Source organism: Arvicola amphibius, chromosome 12 (assembly GCF_903992535.2).
Source record: "Arvicola amphibius chromosome 12, mArvAmp1.2, whole genome shotgun sequence".
Taxonomy (NCBI): Eukaryota; Metazoa; Chordata; class Mammalia; order Rodentia; family Cricetidae; genus Arvicola; species Arvicola amphibius.
Genome location: NC_052058.2, coordinates 147,226,665 through 147,241,286, shown reverse-complemented (window position 1 = coordinate 147,241,286; position 14,622 = coordinate 147,226,665). Strand labels below are relative to the sequence as shown.

General features: G+C 37.1%; 1 protein-coding gene across 10 annotated transcripts in view; it reads right to left on the bottom strand.

Annotated features, from left to right (window-relative positions):
• The window catches only part of Akap13 (A-kinase anchoring protein 13), a 270,998-nt gene that overhangs the window by 139,848 nt on the left and 116,528 nt on the right, over positions 1–14,622 (bottom strand). For all 10 annotated transcript variants that reach the window (XM_038314009.1, XM_038314012.1, XM_038314015.1 and 7 more), the window contains exon 6: positions 4,621–4,813. In XM_038314009.1, coding sequence (XP_038169937.1) covers positions 4,621–4,813 — 193 coding nt within the window. The remainder of the gene's footprint in view (positions 1–4,620; positions 4,814–14,622) is intronic.

Here is a 14,622-nt window from a genome sequence, read left to right as displayed (position 1 = left end):
GAGGGAATCAAAGATACTTTTTAAAAAATTGACCATGAAAAGAAAGGTGAATGTGTGTGGGGGGTGGGGGAGTGACAAAACAAAGCTGATCATGAGAAAAGGATGTCAATGGTGCCTGCCAGCAAAGTCTTGTTGGACAGAACTGTCTTTCCAATCCTTCTCAGTTTAAAGCTGCACCACCCTCTGACCACATCTGTGTATCGACGGGGACGTTACATTTTATTTAGATTATACTCAGTGACTGACTTCCATTATTAAAAAATAGATTTGAAATTAGACCTCAAAAGCCTTGTTTTTAAAAGCACAATTGACATCTTCAAATGAGAGCCAACGAGGATCCTTTGGTATTTACAGTAACAGAGTCTACTTCCACCTACCTCAAAAATTAATGTAAAATCAAAGCCTAACCAGTTTTAAAACTCCTTCAATCAAAATATTCAGTCTTACAACTATATCCTAGAAATATGCTCAACTCAACATACCTAAACTAAGTAGGTTCAGAATTAGGGGTACTATGTATCAGTTTGATAAAAAGTGTTTTTTGTTGTATCCATACTAAATGTTAAAGAAAAGATAGTGTATACTACCAACTACTGCCAAGGGTCCTATGTGTTGGAGGGTATTAAAACTTTTATCAAAAAATAGTTTTTGCCACCTTAAAATTTGTGAGTAATTTAGTTTTATTTGTTTTCTAAGATAAGGCCACACTATGTAGGAGGAACTTACTATGTAGACAGGCTGGTTACAAAACCACTTAATCCCCTGTTTCTGCCTCCTGACTACTGGGATTATAGGTTCACATTACCATGCATGGTTTAAGAGTTTTTTGATATTATTATATAAACAAATACAAAAACACAAAAGAAATGGGTAAAACAATCACAATTCATCAATTTGACAGAAAGAACACAGCACTGTTATATAAACTATGAAGACTATCTTAGGCTACTGTCTCTCTCTCTCTCTCTCTGTGTGTGTGTGTGTGTGTGTGAGAGAGAGAGAGAGAGAGAGAGAGAGAGAGAGAGAGAGAGAGAGAGAGAGAGAGAATGTTGAAAAGCTAAGTAAAAATTACAGTTAATCAAAAGTTATAAAGTAAGCAGAAAGGGGACTGGGGAGATGGCTCAGTGTTGAAGAGTGCACGCCATTCTTGCAGCGGGCCTGAGACTTCTATTCCCAGCACCTACCTACATCCAGCAACCTGCAACCACTTCTAACTACAGTTCGAGGAAATTCAAAAGCCCCCTCTGGCCTCCATGTGCATCTGCACTTATTTGCACCTACTCTCTGACATGCGACCCCTCACAACTAATAATAATCTTAAAGATAAATAAAAAAACATAGATATGTAGATAAGGCTCAAGAAAATAAAGACAAATAGAGCTGAACCATTAATGAGTTTATAATATCAAAATTCAGCAACTATTACAGTAATATTTGATACATAATTATTTTAAAATATCTGTTCTCCATTTATTATTTGTTATTGAAATAATTTTATAGACACTTCCTATCATGTGTCACTTATGTTTAATCTGTAAATATACTGTGTAGATCATCATACTGTTCCTTCTCATTAAAGCTACTGTGAAGTTTGCAGGTAAGAGTAAAACGTGTGACCCTTGCTGGTGTCTTTTTATTAGAGTATACCCCAGCCAGACTTTCCACTAAACACGTGTATGCTGCATTCCTCAAGAGTATTCAAAACTAGCCTGGGAAACTTCACTTAAAAGTTAGGGCAGCAAATCAATGCCCTTGAGGAAAGGTGAACACTGCAGACCAGAGAAACAAGTGGGCAGTGCTATCTAAAGAATGGTCAAAGTAACATTGAAATGTGCAAGCTGAGTTTTCTTAATTAGAGGACCATCTGTTAAGAGTTCAAAAGAGGAAAAAGTAATTTCGGAATAGTCTATTCAAAGGAAAATGGCAGGCTGAAAATAGATATCATTCAGAAAGGCAGAAGAAGGCCGGCAAGATGACTCAGTGATTCAGAACACTGGTTGCTCGTCCAAAGGATGTGGGTTCTATTCTCAGGACTCCAGTTCCAGGATATACAATGCCTTCTTCTGATCTCTGAGAGTACTGCATGCACATGGTGCAGACATACACACTTTATGCACATGAAACACATATACACTGCATGAACATGGTACACAGACATACATACACACTGTATACACATGGTGCACAGACATATACGCTTCATGTATATGGTACACAGATATATAAAATGCAGGCACAGGATGCAAGTCAAACACACTACATGCACATGATGCGCAGGAATACATACTGCATGTACAAGTTGCACAGACACACATAAAAATAAAAAATATTCCAAAAAAGAAAAGCAGAATAAACCATTTCATATAATCCTAGTGTAGAATATTTTTTTTTTTTGGCTTGCTTGTTTCAGAAATAATGCTTGTTGCCAAAGAAGCCTCTGGCATCAAGCTGGCCCTAGATGACCTTAAATAGAATTATTATCAGGCTGTTTCCAAATCAAATCAGCTTTGAAATAAACTGGGTGGAAAAATTATCTAAAGTTAGCTTCTCAAATGCAGAGAGATGCAGCCATATGACGTCTATATTACCCACAATAAATGCTACCAAGGAGTCTGTAATGATTTTATGTCTGGCAACCATTTTATCTTCAGTGCTTGAGTGGATTATAAAATCCTTATTTTTTGGATGACCTTTGTAATTGTCAACTATTCATTTAATCATGGCAGCTCTATCATCATTCCCTGAACAGCGGTGAAAGGGTTTTCCTAAGGAGTCAATTCCCTTCTTGGTCTTTAGCAACAATCTAGACACTATGGCCTTCTATAATTCTAAAACATTAAAAAGAATTTCATGACAGAAAAAATTTGTTCTACTTGCTACACATTTGCACATCTGTAGTGACTATGAGTATCTTTCAGAAATTTGGGAAGAATTTCGAATGGAAAGATCCCAGCCCCGTGGGCCAGCAAGATGGCTCAGGGAGTAAAAGCACTTGCCATGCAAGCCTGAGAGCCTGAGCCTGATTACCCTAAACCCAGAATCAAAGGATAGATGACTAATAAAAGTTGTCTTCTGAGCTCCGTACACAAGCCCAGTAAAAACAGTGGACACACATACATGCACACGTGCATGCACATGCACCACGCATGCACACACACATTGAAAATATTTTTTCATACAATATATTCTAATCACGGTTTCCTTCCTCCAACTCCCTAAATTCACACTTTTATTCTCTCTTTCATTAGAAGACAAACAGGCACCTAAAACAAAATATATAAAACAAAATAGAATAAAAACAAACAAACAAAAAAATAGGACAAAACAAACAAACAAACAAACAAACAGGAAAAAAGAGCCAAAGTAAAAAGCCCTGGAAACATACAGATGCAGGGACATAAACATTTGCACACAAACATTGTTTTGTGTTGGCTACCTACTGCTGGGCATGAGGTCTGTTCTTAAGTGTGGATGTAAACCCAGTGAGACTATTTGAAAAAAACAAATTTTTCCTTTCTGAGCAGTTATCGACTAGAGATAGCTTTTGGGTGAGGGACAAAGACTTGAGTCCATTTTCCCTTTTGGTGCTGGGATCCCATCTGGTTTAGCCCTGTGCATGCCACCACTGTGTCTTTGAGTTCATACACAGGTACAAACCCTTCGATCTATAATGGTGACCTGCCTGCAAGATATGCTGGTACGATAGTGGCGTAAAAGTTGTGGGAGCAACTAACTACTATCTGAATGCATGTAGGCCCATTCGTGAGATGGAATCTATGCCACACAGTGCTCAGGTAGACCTAGAGGAAAACCAAATACTCCTGTTCTGCTACAGGAACGGAGCGATAAAATGACGCCTAATAACACTATGCTACACTCGTAGAGCAGTATCTTGCTTAGCCATCATCAGAGAAACTTCCTCCTGCAGGAGATGAGAACAAATATAGAGAAAAGTGCAGAGCGTTTAAGACCGTGCAACAACTCAGTTCTAAATGGCATGTCTCCACCAATTCCCTTTCCCTCAGACCTCAAGAAACTGTGGAAGAGGAGGCAAAAAAATTAAAAGAGCCAGTGGGGATGGAGGACACAAGGAAACAAAGTCTTCTATAAGTTAAAAAAAATAAAGAAAACAATTAGATCTCAGTCCTCTGCTACTACAAGCCAAATGTCAGTTCTGTATCTTAAGTGGCAACTGTCTTAGTTTATTTTCTATTGCTGTTTTAAACACCATGACCAAATCTAACTTGGGAAGGAAAGAACTCTAGGCATAGTCCATTGCTGCAGGATATAAGGGCAGAAAATCAAGCAGGAAGTGGAGGCAGGAGCTGACTATGGAGAAGCCCTGCTTAATGACTTGAGTTCCACAGCTTGCTTAGAGTTCTTATACAAGCCCAGACTATCTACCCAGGGATGGAGCCCTTGCGGTCTGATGCAGGTGTTTCTCAACTGAGGTTCCCTCTTCCAAAATGGCTCTGGTTTGTGGTAAGGTGACAAAATACTAACCAGCACAGCAACAATGAATACTAATAATCCTTTATAAATTTACATTCTAATTATAGCAAGACTCACGGCAGGAGGGGGATAGGCAGACAAGTAACTAAAATGAAAACTTTCCCTTACCATTAGCTGCTGTTGGATATTCATCAGTTTAAAAATATGTCCAGTACAGCTATCTCCATGGGGTTCATGATGTGATCCAGATTCAGATGTCAATGTGTAGACGTCCAATTCTCGATGGTGCCTCACTGAACAGTCTCCATAAGGGATTTCATAGGACAAACTGCTCCAGGAATCTGGTTCACCAGCATTTTCCCTGCAAGTAAGCAATCTCATTAATATACAAAATCTACTACCAGGCATAGATTTAGTATTCTAAGTATGATGTAATAGTTCTGACTGCTCTCTGAGCCTTCAGAGCAGAAAATGATTGGCTTATGCAGCTTTGATGATTCAAGCATATGACAGGACAAATATCTCTGTCCTCTTTTCCTCTTTGCAAGAGAACAGAAATGGCTTAAGAAAATTGCCTAAGGATGTTCTTTTGATAAAGACAGGGAAGTCTAGAATCTTTAAATAGCTAATATCATGCTAATAATCAAATAATGAGCTATCAGGATGATGGCTTCCACCTGATCTTCAATACTAGCAGGGTCTATTAAGACTGGGTTATACATAGGTTACACTATATGCTAACAAACTTCAGTTCCATTAGGAAGGGATGAACTGGTCACCCCAGCCCTTAAGATACTCCTTTGAATCACTAGGTAGAGGAGACACCTTCAAAATTCTTGAAGTCCACTATACAGAGGAAACTACAATGCTATATATACTAGTATCATCATCACACTTATAAAACTCCATTTTAAATGAAGCTCTGGTTCTATGAAATTCAAGCTATTTTTTTTAAATTTAGAAACCAAAAGCTGGTTATGTGGCTCAGTGGTAGAACACCTGGGTTTGATTTTTCTGTAAACTCCTGGGTTTGATTCCTAGCACCAAACAGATAAAACACCAAAATTCTAAAAACACGACTTTGCCAAGTTATATTATGATCATAAGCAGTATACGAATAAAGCTGATGAGTACAAACACAAACAACTTCTGGCCTAAGACTAAAAACATAAAACTACTTTTCTGATAAATGTAGAAAACATATTTAATGAGGAGAGCAGGTTTATTTGAAAACATTTTAAAACCAGTGAACACAAAAAGGAACAAGTTCTCTCTCAGTGTTTTGCTATCCTCTAATTTGTTCAAGACAAGTGGGTTTCTTCTGTAAAGTTCACAGTTGTTGCAAGATTAATAAAAACCCAAAAATTGGCCGGGCCGTGGTGGCGCACGCCTTTAATCCCAGCACTCGGGAGGCAGAGGCAGGCGGATCTCTGTGAATTCGAGACCAGCCTGGTCTACAAGAGCTCCAGGACAGGCTCTAGAACTGCAGAGAAACCCTGTCTCGAAAAACCAAAAAAAAAAAAAAAAAAAAAAAAAATTGATATTGGGATTCAACCTTAAGATAAGAAAAGCAAAACAGCCAGCCACTGGCTCTTACCTCTACCTCAGTCTGAAATGGCGATCCTGCCTCCAGGAATCTCAGGAGACTATGTCTGACAGCTGTCTCTTCCTGTTTTATATTCCTTCCTTTCTAGGGCTGGGATTAAAGGCGTGCACCACTACCACCTGGTTTCTATGGCAAATTAGCATGACTAGTGGGATTAAAGGTGTGTGTCACCACTGCCTGGTCTGAAAGGCTGGCCAGTGGGGCTGTTTTACTCTCCGATCTTCAGGAGAGCTTCATTTATTAAAATAACAACGAAACGTCACTACATACAACACTTCTAACTTTACTCTCTTCACAAGGTTGTCCATGTCCGTGTTTGCTTGCAAAGCATCAGGTACACTGGTTTTATCCTGGATGAAGGTATTTAGACATTTAAGATGAACAGGGATGAAGTATACAGTGTATAACCCGATTTCATATTCTTACTCAATCTGTTTTGGCACACACTTCAAGTTAAGGAGCCTCTTCTGTTCTGGGATGTATATCTTGGCAGCTCTAATCCTTCCCATTGTGTCTTTCTTGTTAGTCAGATACAATGTATATAATGCAGAGTTGAGATTTCTGGACTCAAAAACCAAGTACTGAATTTCTTGGCTATATAATTTTATAAAGTGTCTTAACTTCTCTGGATCTTAGCTCTATAATGTGTACACAGGAATAATTCAAACACTAGTTCAATGGATAAAATGAACAGGAGGAGGGGAAAGAGTAAAAAATATTAAAAAAGAATCAACAGAAAAAAAAGAAATGGATAAAAGGAACATGAAGGGCTTAACACGGGGAAGTACAAGCTGGTGTTGCCTGTTACTCCCCACTGCAGCCTTTGCTAAGGTCCACCCACATTCTACTGTTCTCAAGAGCACAGACCTTGTCTACATGTGGTCAGCACACTTTTCCTTCTTTGTTCAGTCTCCTTGCATCTGCAGGGTAACTACTCAGCACTGTCTTGAGTAGAAGCCTTTCCTGTATCTACCATTAGTGATTAAGTTGTCCCTTAGCTTTAACTTCTGCCTAGTTACTACCTAAAGTTTACTTTGGAAACTACATAATGATTTTATTGTAACCAAACCAAGTCTGGCAGGACACAAAAGCATACCTACAATACACAAGAGGGATTCTGCTTCTTTTAGTTGGTGTGTTAGGATGCCCTGGTTAAGACCCTTTTAGAAACCAGTGAAATGGAGGCCTGCAGATGAAGGAACTAAAACAGTACAGGAAGGCTTAAGAGATCTCTACCGCTTCCTCTACCTCCATCTCCCTTTTAGATCAGGGTGAGAAAACTACCACTATATGAAAGTATTTTATTATTAGCTTGCATTTATGCAGTATAGACATTATTTCATTTAAGGCAATAGTGTCTTAAATTGTCACATTTACACAGATTCTGAAACAGACTTTTAACTTTCAATCTCCCTGTCAAAGGTGACTTATATGAATGTTTTCAACGTTCTTGTGAGCTCCAAATTGCATGTGGTTTCTAGCATGGCTCCAGAAAACAATCTTCTGAGCTCAGCAAGACTATGTGGTCTAGTAACTCATCTGTAACCTCACCTGAGAACAAAGCCCATGTATCTTTTAATATCCTGTTTCCACTGTCCTATACAGCCACAGGGCAGTGAGAGGAACATGTGTAGTGTTGACATTTGGGCAGAATTTCATTTATACTGTGTCTGGTCTATGATGAGTGATTTGGGTTCGATATTCGAGAGGTTTTTCAAGTGTTATAAGAAAAAGAAAGTCTGTGAGGATGGTGGGGTGTCAGTAAAGTAGAAAAAAATGAGATGTGCGTGGGGAAATTACTAAAATATGCTTTAAAGTATTATACCTAGATCATTTTATGGAATTTATTCTTGAAATACTTTTAAAATCAAGAAATGGGAACAATAGCTTTCTTATCAAGTTAACTTAAAAATTAAAGACATACCAAGAAAGATGAGCACATACAAATATAAACACACACACAGTACTAACAAAATACTAGTTTCTACTTCCAGAAAGGATGAGAGGGAAGATGAGGGGCAGAGACACACAGGATACACAGTACCATTTTCCTCTATTCTTAACACTTATTAGTTGCTTAACAAATATCAGACATTAAACTATGCACACGTGTGCTCTCATTTATACTCTTAGCTGTTCATGGAGATTATAACTATCCTAATTTACAGTGCAGACTGTTGAAGCTCTAAGTTTTAAGCAACTGACTAACTTAAGCCACAACTACGCAGCTGGGCCACACTTGGGCTCAGTCTTCGGCAGATGACACCATTACACTGCACTGTCATCCATCACTGGGAAGAACATCAGTACTGCTGGCCAAAATCAAACTATGGGTTAGAGAAACATTATAAAAATAATCTGAAGCTTGAGAAGAAAAATATAAATGGTAAAACAATTTCAAAATGATGATATAAAACAGACCAAGGAAGTCCAACTGCAAGCATAGACAGAGAACAAGGCAGGCAGATTAGTCTTTAAGATGTTTAGTTTTCTCGTGTAGTAAAAACCCAAAACAAAAACCAAACAGCAAGCACCTGTTTGTTAATTCAAATGCCCTACTTATGGAGAAATAAATATACAGCCTCTTCTAGTCATGCTAAAATTCACTTTTAATGATAATAAATCTAAACATAAATTTGTTAACATCACTGTACTGAACATTAAAATCACCCGATCAATAAACTTCCGTGTAAAGAGTCTATAATTCTGTAAGCAATTTGTTAATTAAATCAGTAACTTTAAGTTACAATAAAGTTGTTATTCTATAAACTACTTTTTCCACTCGAAGAAGAAAATTTTGTTTATTAGTCTGATAGGATGCTCAACTTTCAGTCAGGAAGTTCACTTGGCAATATACTAGGTTACTGAAGTTCAAGACAGAAACCCATAAACAAACCAACAAGCTTGTAGGAACTTAATACATCTTTAGAAAGTCCACTGCTTTGCCTTAAGTTTTACAGAACGTATTATTGAAATGCATTCACCTTATCTGTCAATTAGACCAATAAATTCAGTAACAATAAAGAAAATTCATTTTTTATAAACTAGGGTGATTTTTTTTAAAAAAATTATTTACTATGCATAGAGTGTTATGCCAGCATGGTTGCTTTTCCAGAGGTCCTGAGTTCAATTCCCAGCAACTAGTGTGACTTTTATCTGTCCCAACCTGCTACTTTTGAAGCAACATGTAACATTATTCTCCCTAATAACAGCACTATACAACAGATTAAGTGAAAAGGAAGATCTCTCTATTCATGATAGAGAATCACAGCTTTTTTCTTTCCAATTTATTACAAAGTAAAAACTCTAAAAATAAATTATTTGGGAAATGAAATTTAACATCAACAGATACTGGGAAGTGGTAATTAGCAGGACAATAAGCAGCATTAGGTGGCACAGCACACGTAGTATTGGCTAGAGACTTACTCCATTAAAGGGACACTTTACATAGCCCTGGGAAAATTGGAAAATTTAACTAAATAGAATTCAAATGATTTAAAAAGCTCAGTTCACAACTGGCCACTATTGGTGATGATGATAATGATGATGATGTCAAAAGCATCCAAAGATCAACTTTAACAGCCATGTTACTAAGGGCTTCTGCAATTTATTGAGGTGATTCCCTTGAACCAAATATGAAATGCTGGGAACAAATTATAGTTCACAATAAATACAATGCAACTATAAAGAATTATCTAGTTCTCTATAACAACAATAGAAACCACATCCAATCTTCTATGTGACAATACCTGTATTCTGTATATAGATAAACAAGGTTTCACAGAGCTACAGTGCCAGAGCAAAGTCTAGTTATTAATTTATTTCCAGCAAAGCATTTGCTCAATTTGATAGCTTTTGTTGATTTATGAGATTTATGTACAGTTAAACACAAAATGTTTTAGATTACATTGTAAAGCAGTACTATGAGGTGTTGTGAATGTGCAAATTTTAACATATTCAAAAGCATATGTGCCCTAAAAGAAAAATGTATTTACAAAAGCTCTAGAAGATATTCATAGAAAAGGTTGACTTCCTTTGTATGAACCATAAAATGCAAATACAAATCTTATAACCTAAGATGGGGCTGGGTCAATATTTGGAAATGTATTAGGTTTTGATTTAAGTATTTGTTTCACATGTTCATACTGATCTTTTCCATTATGGATAAATTTCCAAAATCTTGTTGAAAAGATAACACCAAAGAGCATGCCATTTTATTATCTATAAATGCACTGTGCCTGAAGCCTCTCTCCTTTGTATCCGCTTGCAAATCCAAATCTTAAGATACCTCAAAATATTGCATTTTCTAGACATTTAAAGATCAAATTACATATTTCCTCCAACATTCAACAAATATTTATTCGGTATTTATTATGAGTCTAGATACTGGTTATTTATTAATGAAGACTTAAGAGAAACAAGGGTCCTACTGAAACAGTTTATTTTACTGAGGGATACAATGTTGATTCCTCATATAAGTCATCAGGAAAAGCTCTCAGAAGCAATGATGCAAACTGACTTAAATGATAAAGAGTAGAGTTAATGGAACAGATAATTTCAGGCAACCAGCACAGAATGTGTAAGAACCTGAGGTGGCAATGAGCTGGCGGTAAGGCCAGGGCCAGGGTAGTTGTGCAGAGAGAGCAATGGGAATAGGGTAACGTTTATGAAAGGAGGTCTGAGAGCTGTGTGTGAGAGCAGCATGAGTCCTGGTGGGAACTAGAACTCTATTCTTAGTGATGGTGACAAACCATTCAGACAGCAGACAAAAGAAAAAGCAAAGGATGACACTAACAAACAATATTAGCTGCTTAGTCAGAACCCAGACATCACTAGCCACCTTTAATCCTCCGGGGCTAGGATCACTGTATTTGCATTTTGCATGTAAGGAAATTTAGATTTGAGAGGTAATTTGCCTCCGGAACACCCAGTTAATAAATCAAAAGATCATAAATTCTATACAGACTCAATTCTAAAACTGTGTGCCTCTTTTTAACTTCCCAACATTATCTACCACTGTAGTAGCTTCAAATTATAGCAACATCCAAACTGCGCGCGCGCGCGCACACACACACACACACACACACAAAATGATATAACATGTAACAGAAGTCCATCAGGCATATTAGGTATTTGTTTTCATTAATTTTACAGGATTCACAACACATTTTTAAATTGCAAAATAATATAAATTAGAAGTCATTCTCTAGAGACAGGGTTATAGCATTCAAATTGAGACTGTAACTGGCACCAAACTCAAGAGTTTACAAATGCAGTTAACAAAATTCAATATGCCTACAGTAGACTTCAACTAATTCTGAGTGACCTAGCTGCTACACAATAGTCAATAATTTATATCTCTACTCTCTCACCTTACAACTTCAAAAAAAAAAAATCAGGCTTAATGCTAACATACATGAAAGCTCCCAAGAAACTACAAAGAAAAACACTTTTTCAGACTTAGAAACACTAGTCATTCAGGGGAAGTTCAAAGCTACTTCTTGTTCAATTACAATAAAAACCTAGTGAAAAATACCAGAGAAGACTAATATTATAACAGTTTGAAACCTGATACTTACACTTGTCTGCTCAAGCACCATGAATATCTCAAGCCCATCCTATTTCGGTTCTGGACCCATACTATCACTTTAAGAAAAGACAAAAACACTCAGGCCAACCCTCGGAAATGGGGTGTTCTGCCCCGAGCCTACTTTGGACAAGAAACTGCAACATCTGGTTCCTTATTTGAGAGCTACTGCAATATCTTACATGAAACCACAACACTGTAACATTGCCAAACCTCAGTGGAGTTTACAAAGTCAACCACAACTCCACTGAAATGAAGCTGCAGAGTCTAAATTCCAGAAGAGGAGCAAGTAGACCAAGGGGAAAAAGAGTTATTCTGCTCAAAATGGAGCTTTCTTCTTAGCTAGATATTGTCAGATAAATATCCACGTATGTGCAGATTCACTAGGAATTTCATTGGCTTTCCTCTTCTTCCTATTTTGAGGGGTGGAAGTATGGGATGTATTGGTCTATTTTCATTACTATAATGAAACACTGGATAGGTATGAATAAAAGAGGCTTGTTAGTTTAGTTTAGAGGCTAAAAGTTAAGGTAAAAGCATTGGCTCTAGGAAGACTGTCCTTGGCTGTTATCTCATGGTGGATGACACAGCATTCCAAAGTATATATGGAAGCAGGGATCATTATTACTAACCAAAAGCCAAACAATGACCTTGGGTCAGGTTTACTTTTATAACTAGTTCTGGTTATAAGAATTGCTTTCATCTCTTCCCAGTGTGGTCCTCTCAGACTTGAGGGCTGTTCGGTATGTCTCACCTTCAATGAACAGTGCACAGAGGATCAATATATGAGTCCAAAACCCTATTCAAACTACAGCAAGAGACAGAACTGTCACTCTCCCCTAAATAACCAGCACAGGAGAAGTACAAAGGAAAAGAAAAGCCAAGAAGACACATAATTTAGTAGTGCCATCTATCATCGGTACCATGCTGTAAACATTTTCTTCTTAATAAGGAAAAGAGAAAATTTACAGAGGAGTAATTAGGCCATAACTAGAAAAAGACAGTCTTAGTTTGGCTTCTTTACTCCAACAGAACCACTTGTGTGATCTTGGAACTCTATTTTCTCTGCACTTCAATTTTATCATCTATAAGGACAGAACACTAAGGTCACTTCGAGGCACAAATGAACAAGAATGTCGTGTTAGCTCAGTGTTTGTGAGCCCCAAACTACAAAGCAAAATGCGGTGTATCACTGGGACTGGTATAATTCCTAAGGACAAAATCAGAAGGAGGTCTCTGAGTGCTATCAGATGATGATAATGTAATAATACTAGTGAGCACAGAGATCTTCTTAAAGTGGTTGCCAGGCAATGATCCTCAAACACTTACCACTATGAATGACCCTCATTCCAAATTCAAAGGGTGGGGGACTTTTACTATTTCAAGAGACAGTGTCACAGTTTCATGGTATGTATAACCATAAAACAGTAAGAAAAATGGATAATCAAGAAAAGCAGTATTGTAATTGGAGGTTTCTCTCCTGCCTACCAGTTCCCGAATAATCACTCAGAAGCTTAAAATTACTTATAAATGCTTGACCCATTGGCTCAGGCTTATACTAACTAACTCTTACATTTAAATTAACCCATATTTCTTATCTATGCTTTGCCATGTGGTTCGTGGCTTGTTACCTCATTTAATACATGTCTTGCTTCCTTGGTGGCTGGCTGGCATCTCCCAGACTCCTCCCTTCTTCTCCTGTATCTCTGTTTGAATTTCCCACCTGGCTCTATCCTGCCTTGCCATAGGCCAAAGCAAAACATACTCATAACGTACAGAAAGACCATCCCACAGCAGTCTACTGAAAGTTTATGTGGTCAATGATCAAATGAATGTGAAGGTTACACCATCCACTCATGAAGCTGCTCTTCTGATACAGGAAGTAAGCATTCTCCAAGTACTTTCTAGATAATATAAAGTAAAAACCTCTTATATTCTCTTTAATACAGAGTTCTACTGGCTATGGATAACATATACATTTAATGTAAGAGTAAAATGCTATAATTTGTAACTATAAAAACTGTTGTCATTAATTGCGGAACTACTAATAATTTTCATATGGACAAGACAACTCGCTTTATAGTTAGTATCAGTATGGAGAAAATGTACTGGTACTAGAAAACTTAGGAAGAACATTTTATCTTTCTTGACCCAAATGTTTATGGAAACTTGAAGGTATAAGCAAGAACTACAAACATTAGATCTTTATAAATTTTTAAAATAGCATTTATTAACATTTAAAAAGATGAAGTGTGCTAGGGAACAGGCCCAAAGCGTAAAGTGACTGGTATGCAAACATAAACAAATGTGCTCATATCTCCACCAAAACATAAAAAGCCAGGAGGTAGGGGCATAACAGTAACTGCAGAGCTGAGGGGTCTAGATCAGGTGGATTCTAGAACCCTACTGGTGAGCACATCTAGCCAATTGGGCATTCCTGGTTCACTGAGAGGCCGTTTCAAAAATAAGATGGAGAGCAAAAAAAAAAAAAAGGACACCAGAAACCAAGTTCTGGCCTCTAAGTGTGTATACATAGGCATGTTCTCCAACACACAGCAATGCATACACAAATACAATAAATACGTTACATAAATAAAATTAAGACAAAATGAAAACCATAAAAATTTCTAAATTATAATTATCTCATCCTACTTTAGTCATTTGCCTTTTAAAAGAACATTCTATTTATAAATCATTCATGACTTATAGAAAAAATTAAAAGCAGAATAACAATACTGCCATCTCCAAATTTTATAGAAAAGAAAATGTGAAGTAGGATAAATCATCTTCAATCCACAAATAAAACATGAGGAAAATGTGTCTGGAAAAAAGTTAATTTCATTAACTAATATCAAAACAAAACTTCAATAAAAGTACTTAAGGAACATAAATCCTTTTCTGTACCTGTGGACACTAAACATTTAGACAAAACCTTGCCAAAACAATTTTTATACAATGACAGTCAATTTAGGCAGTG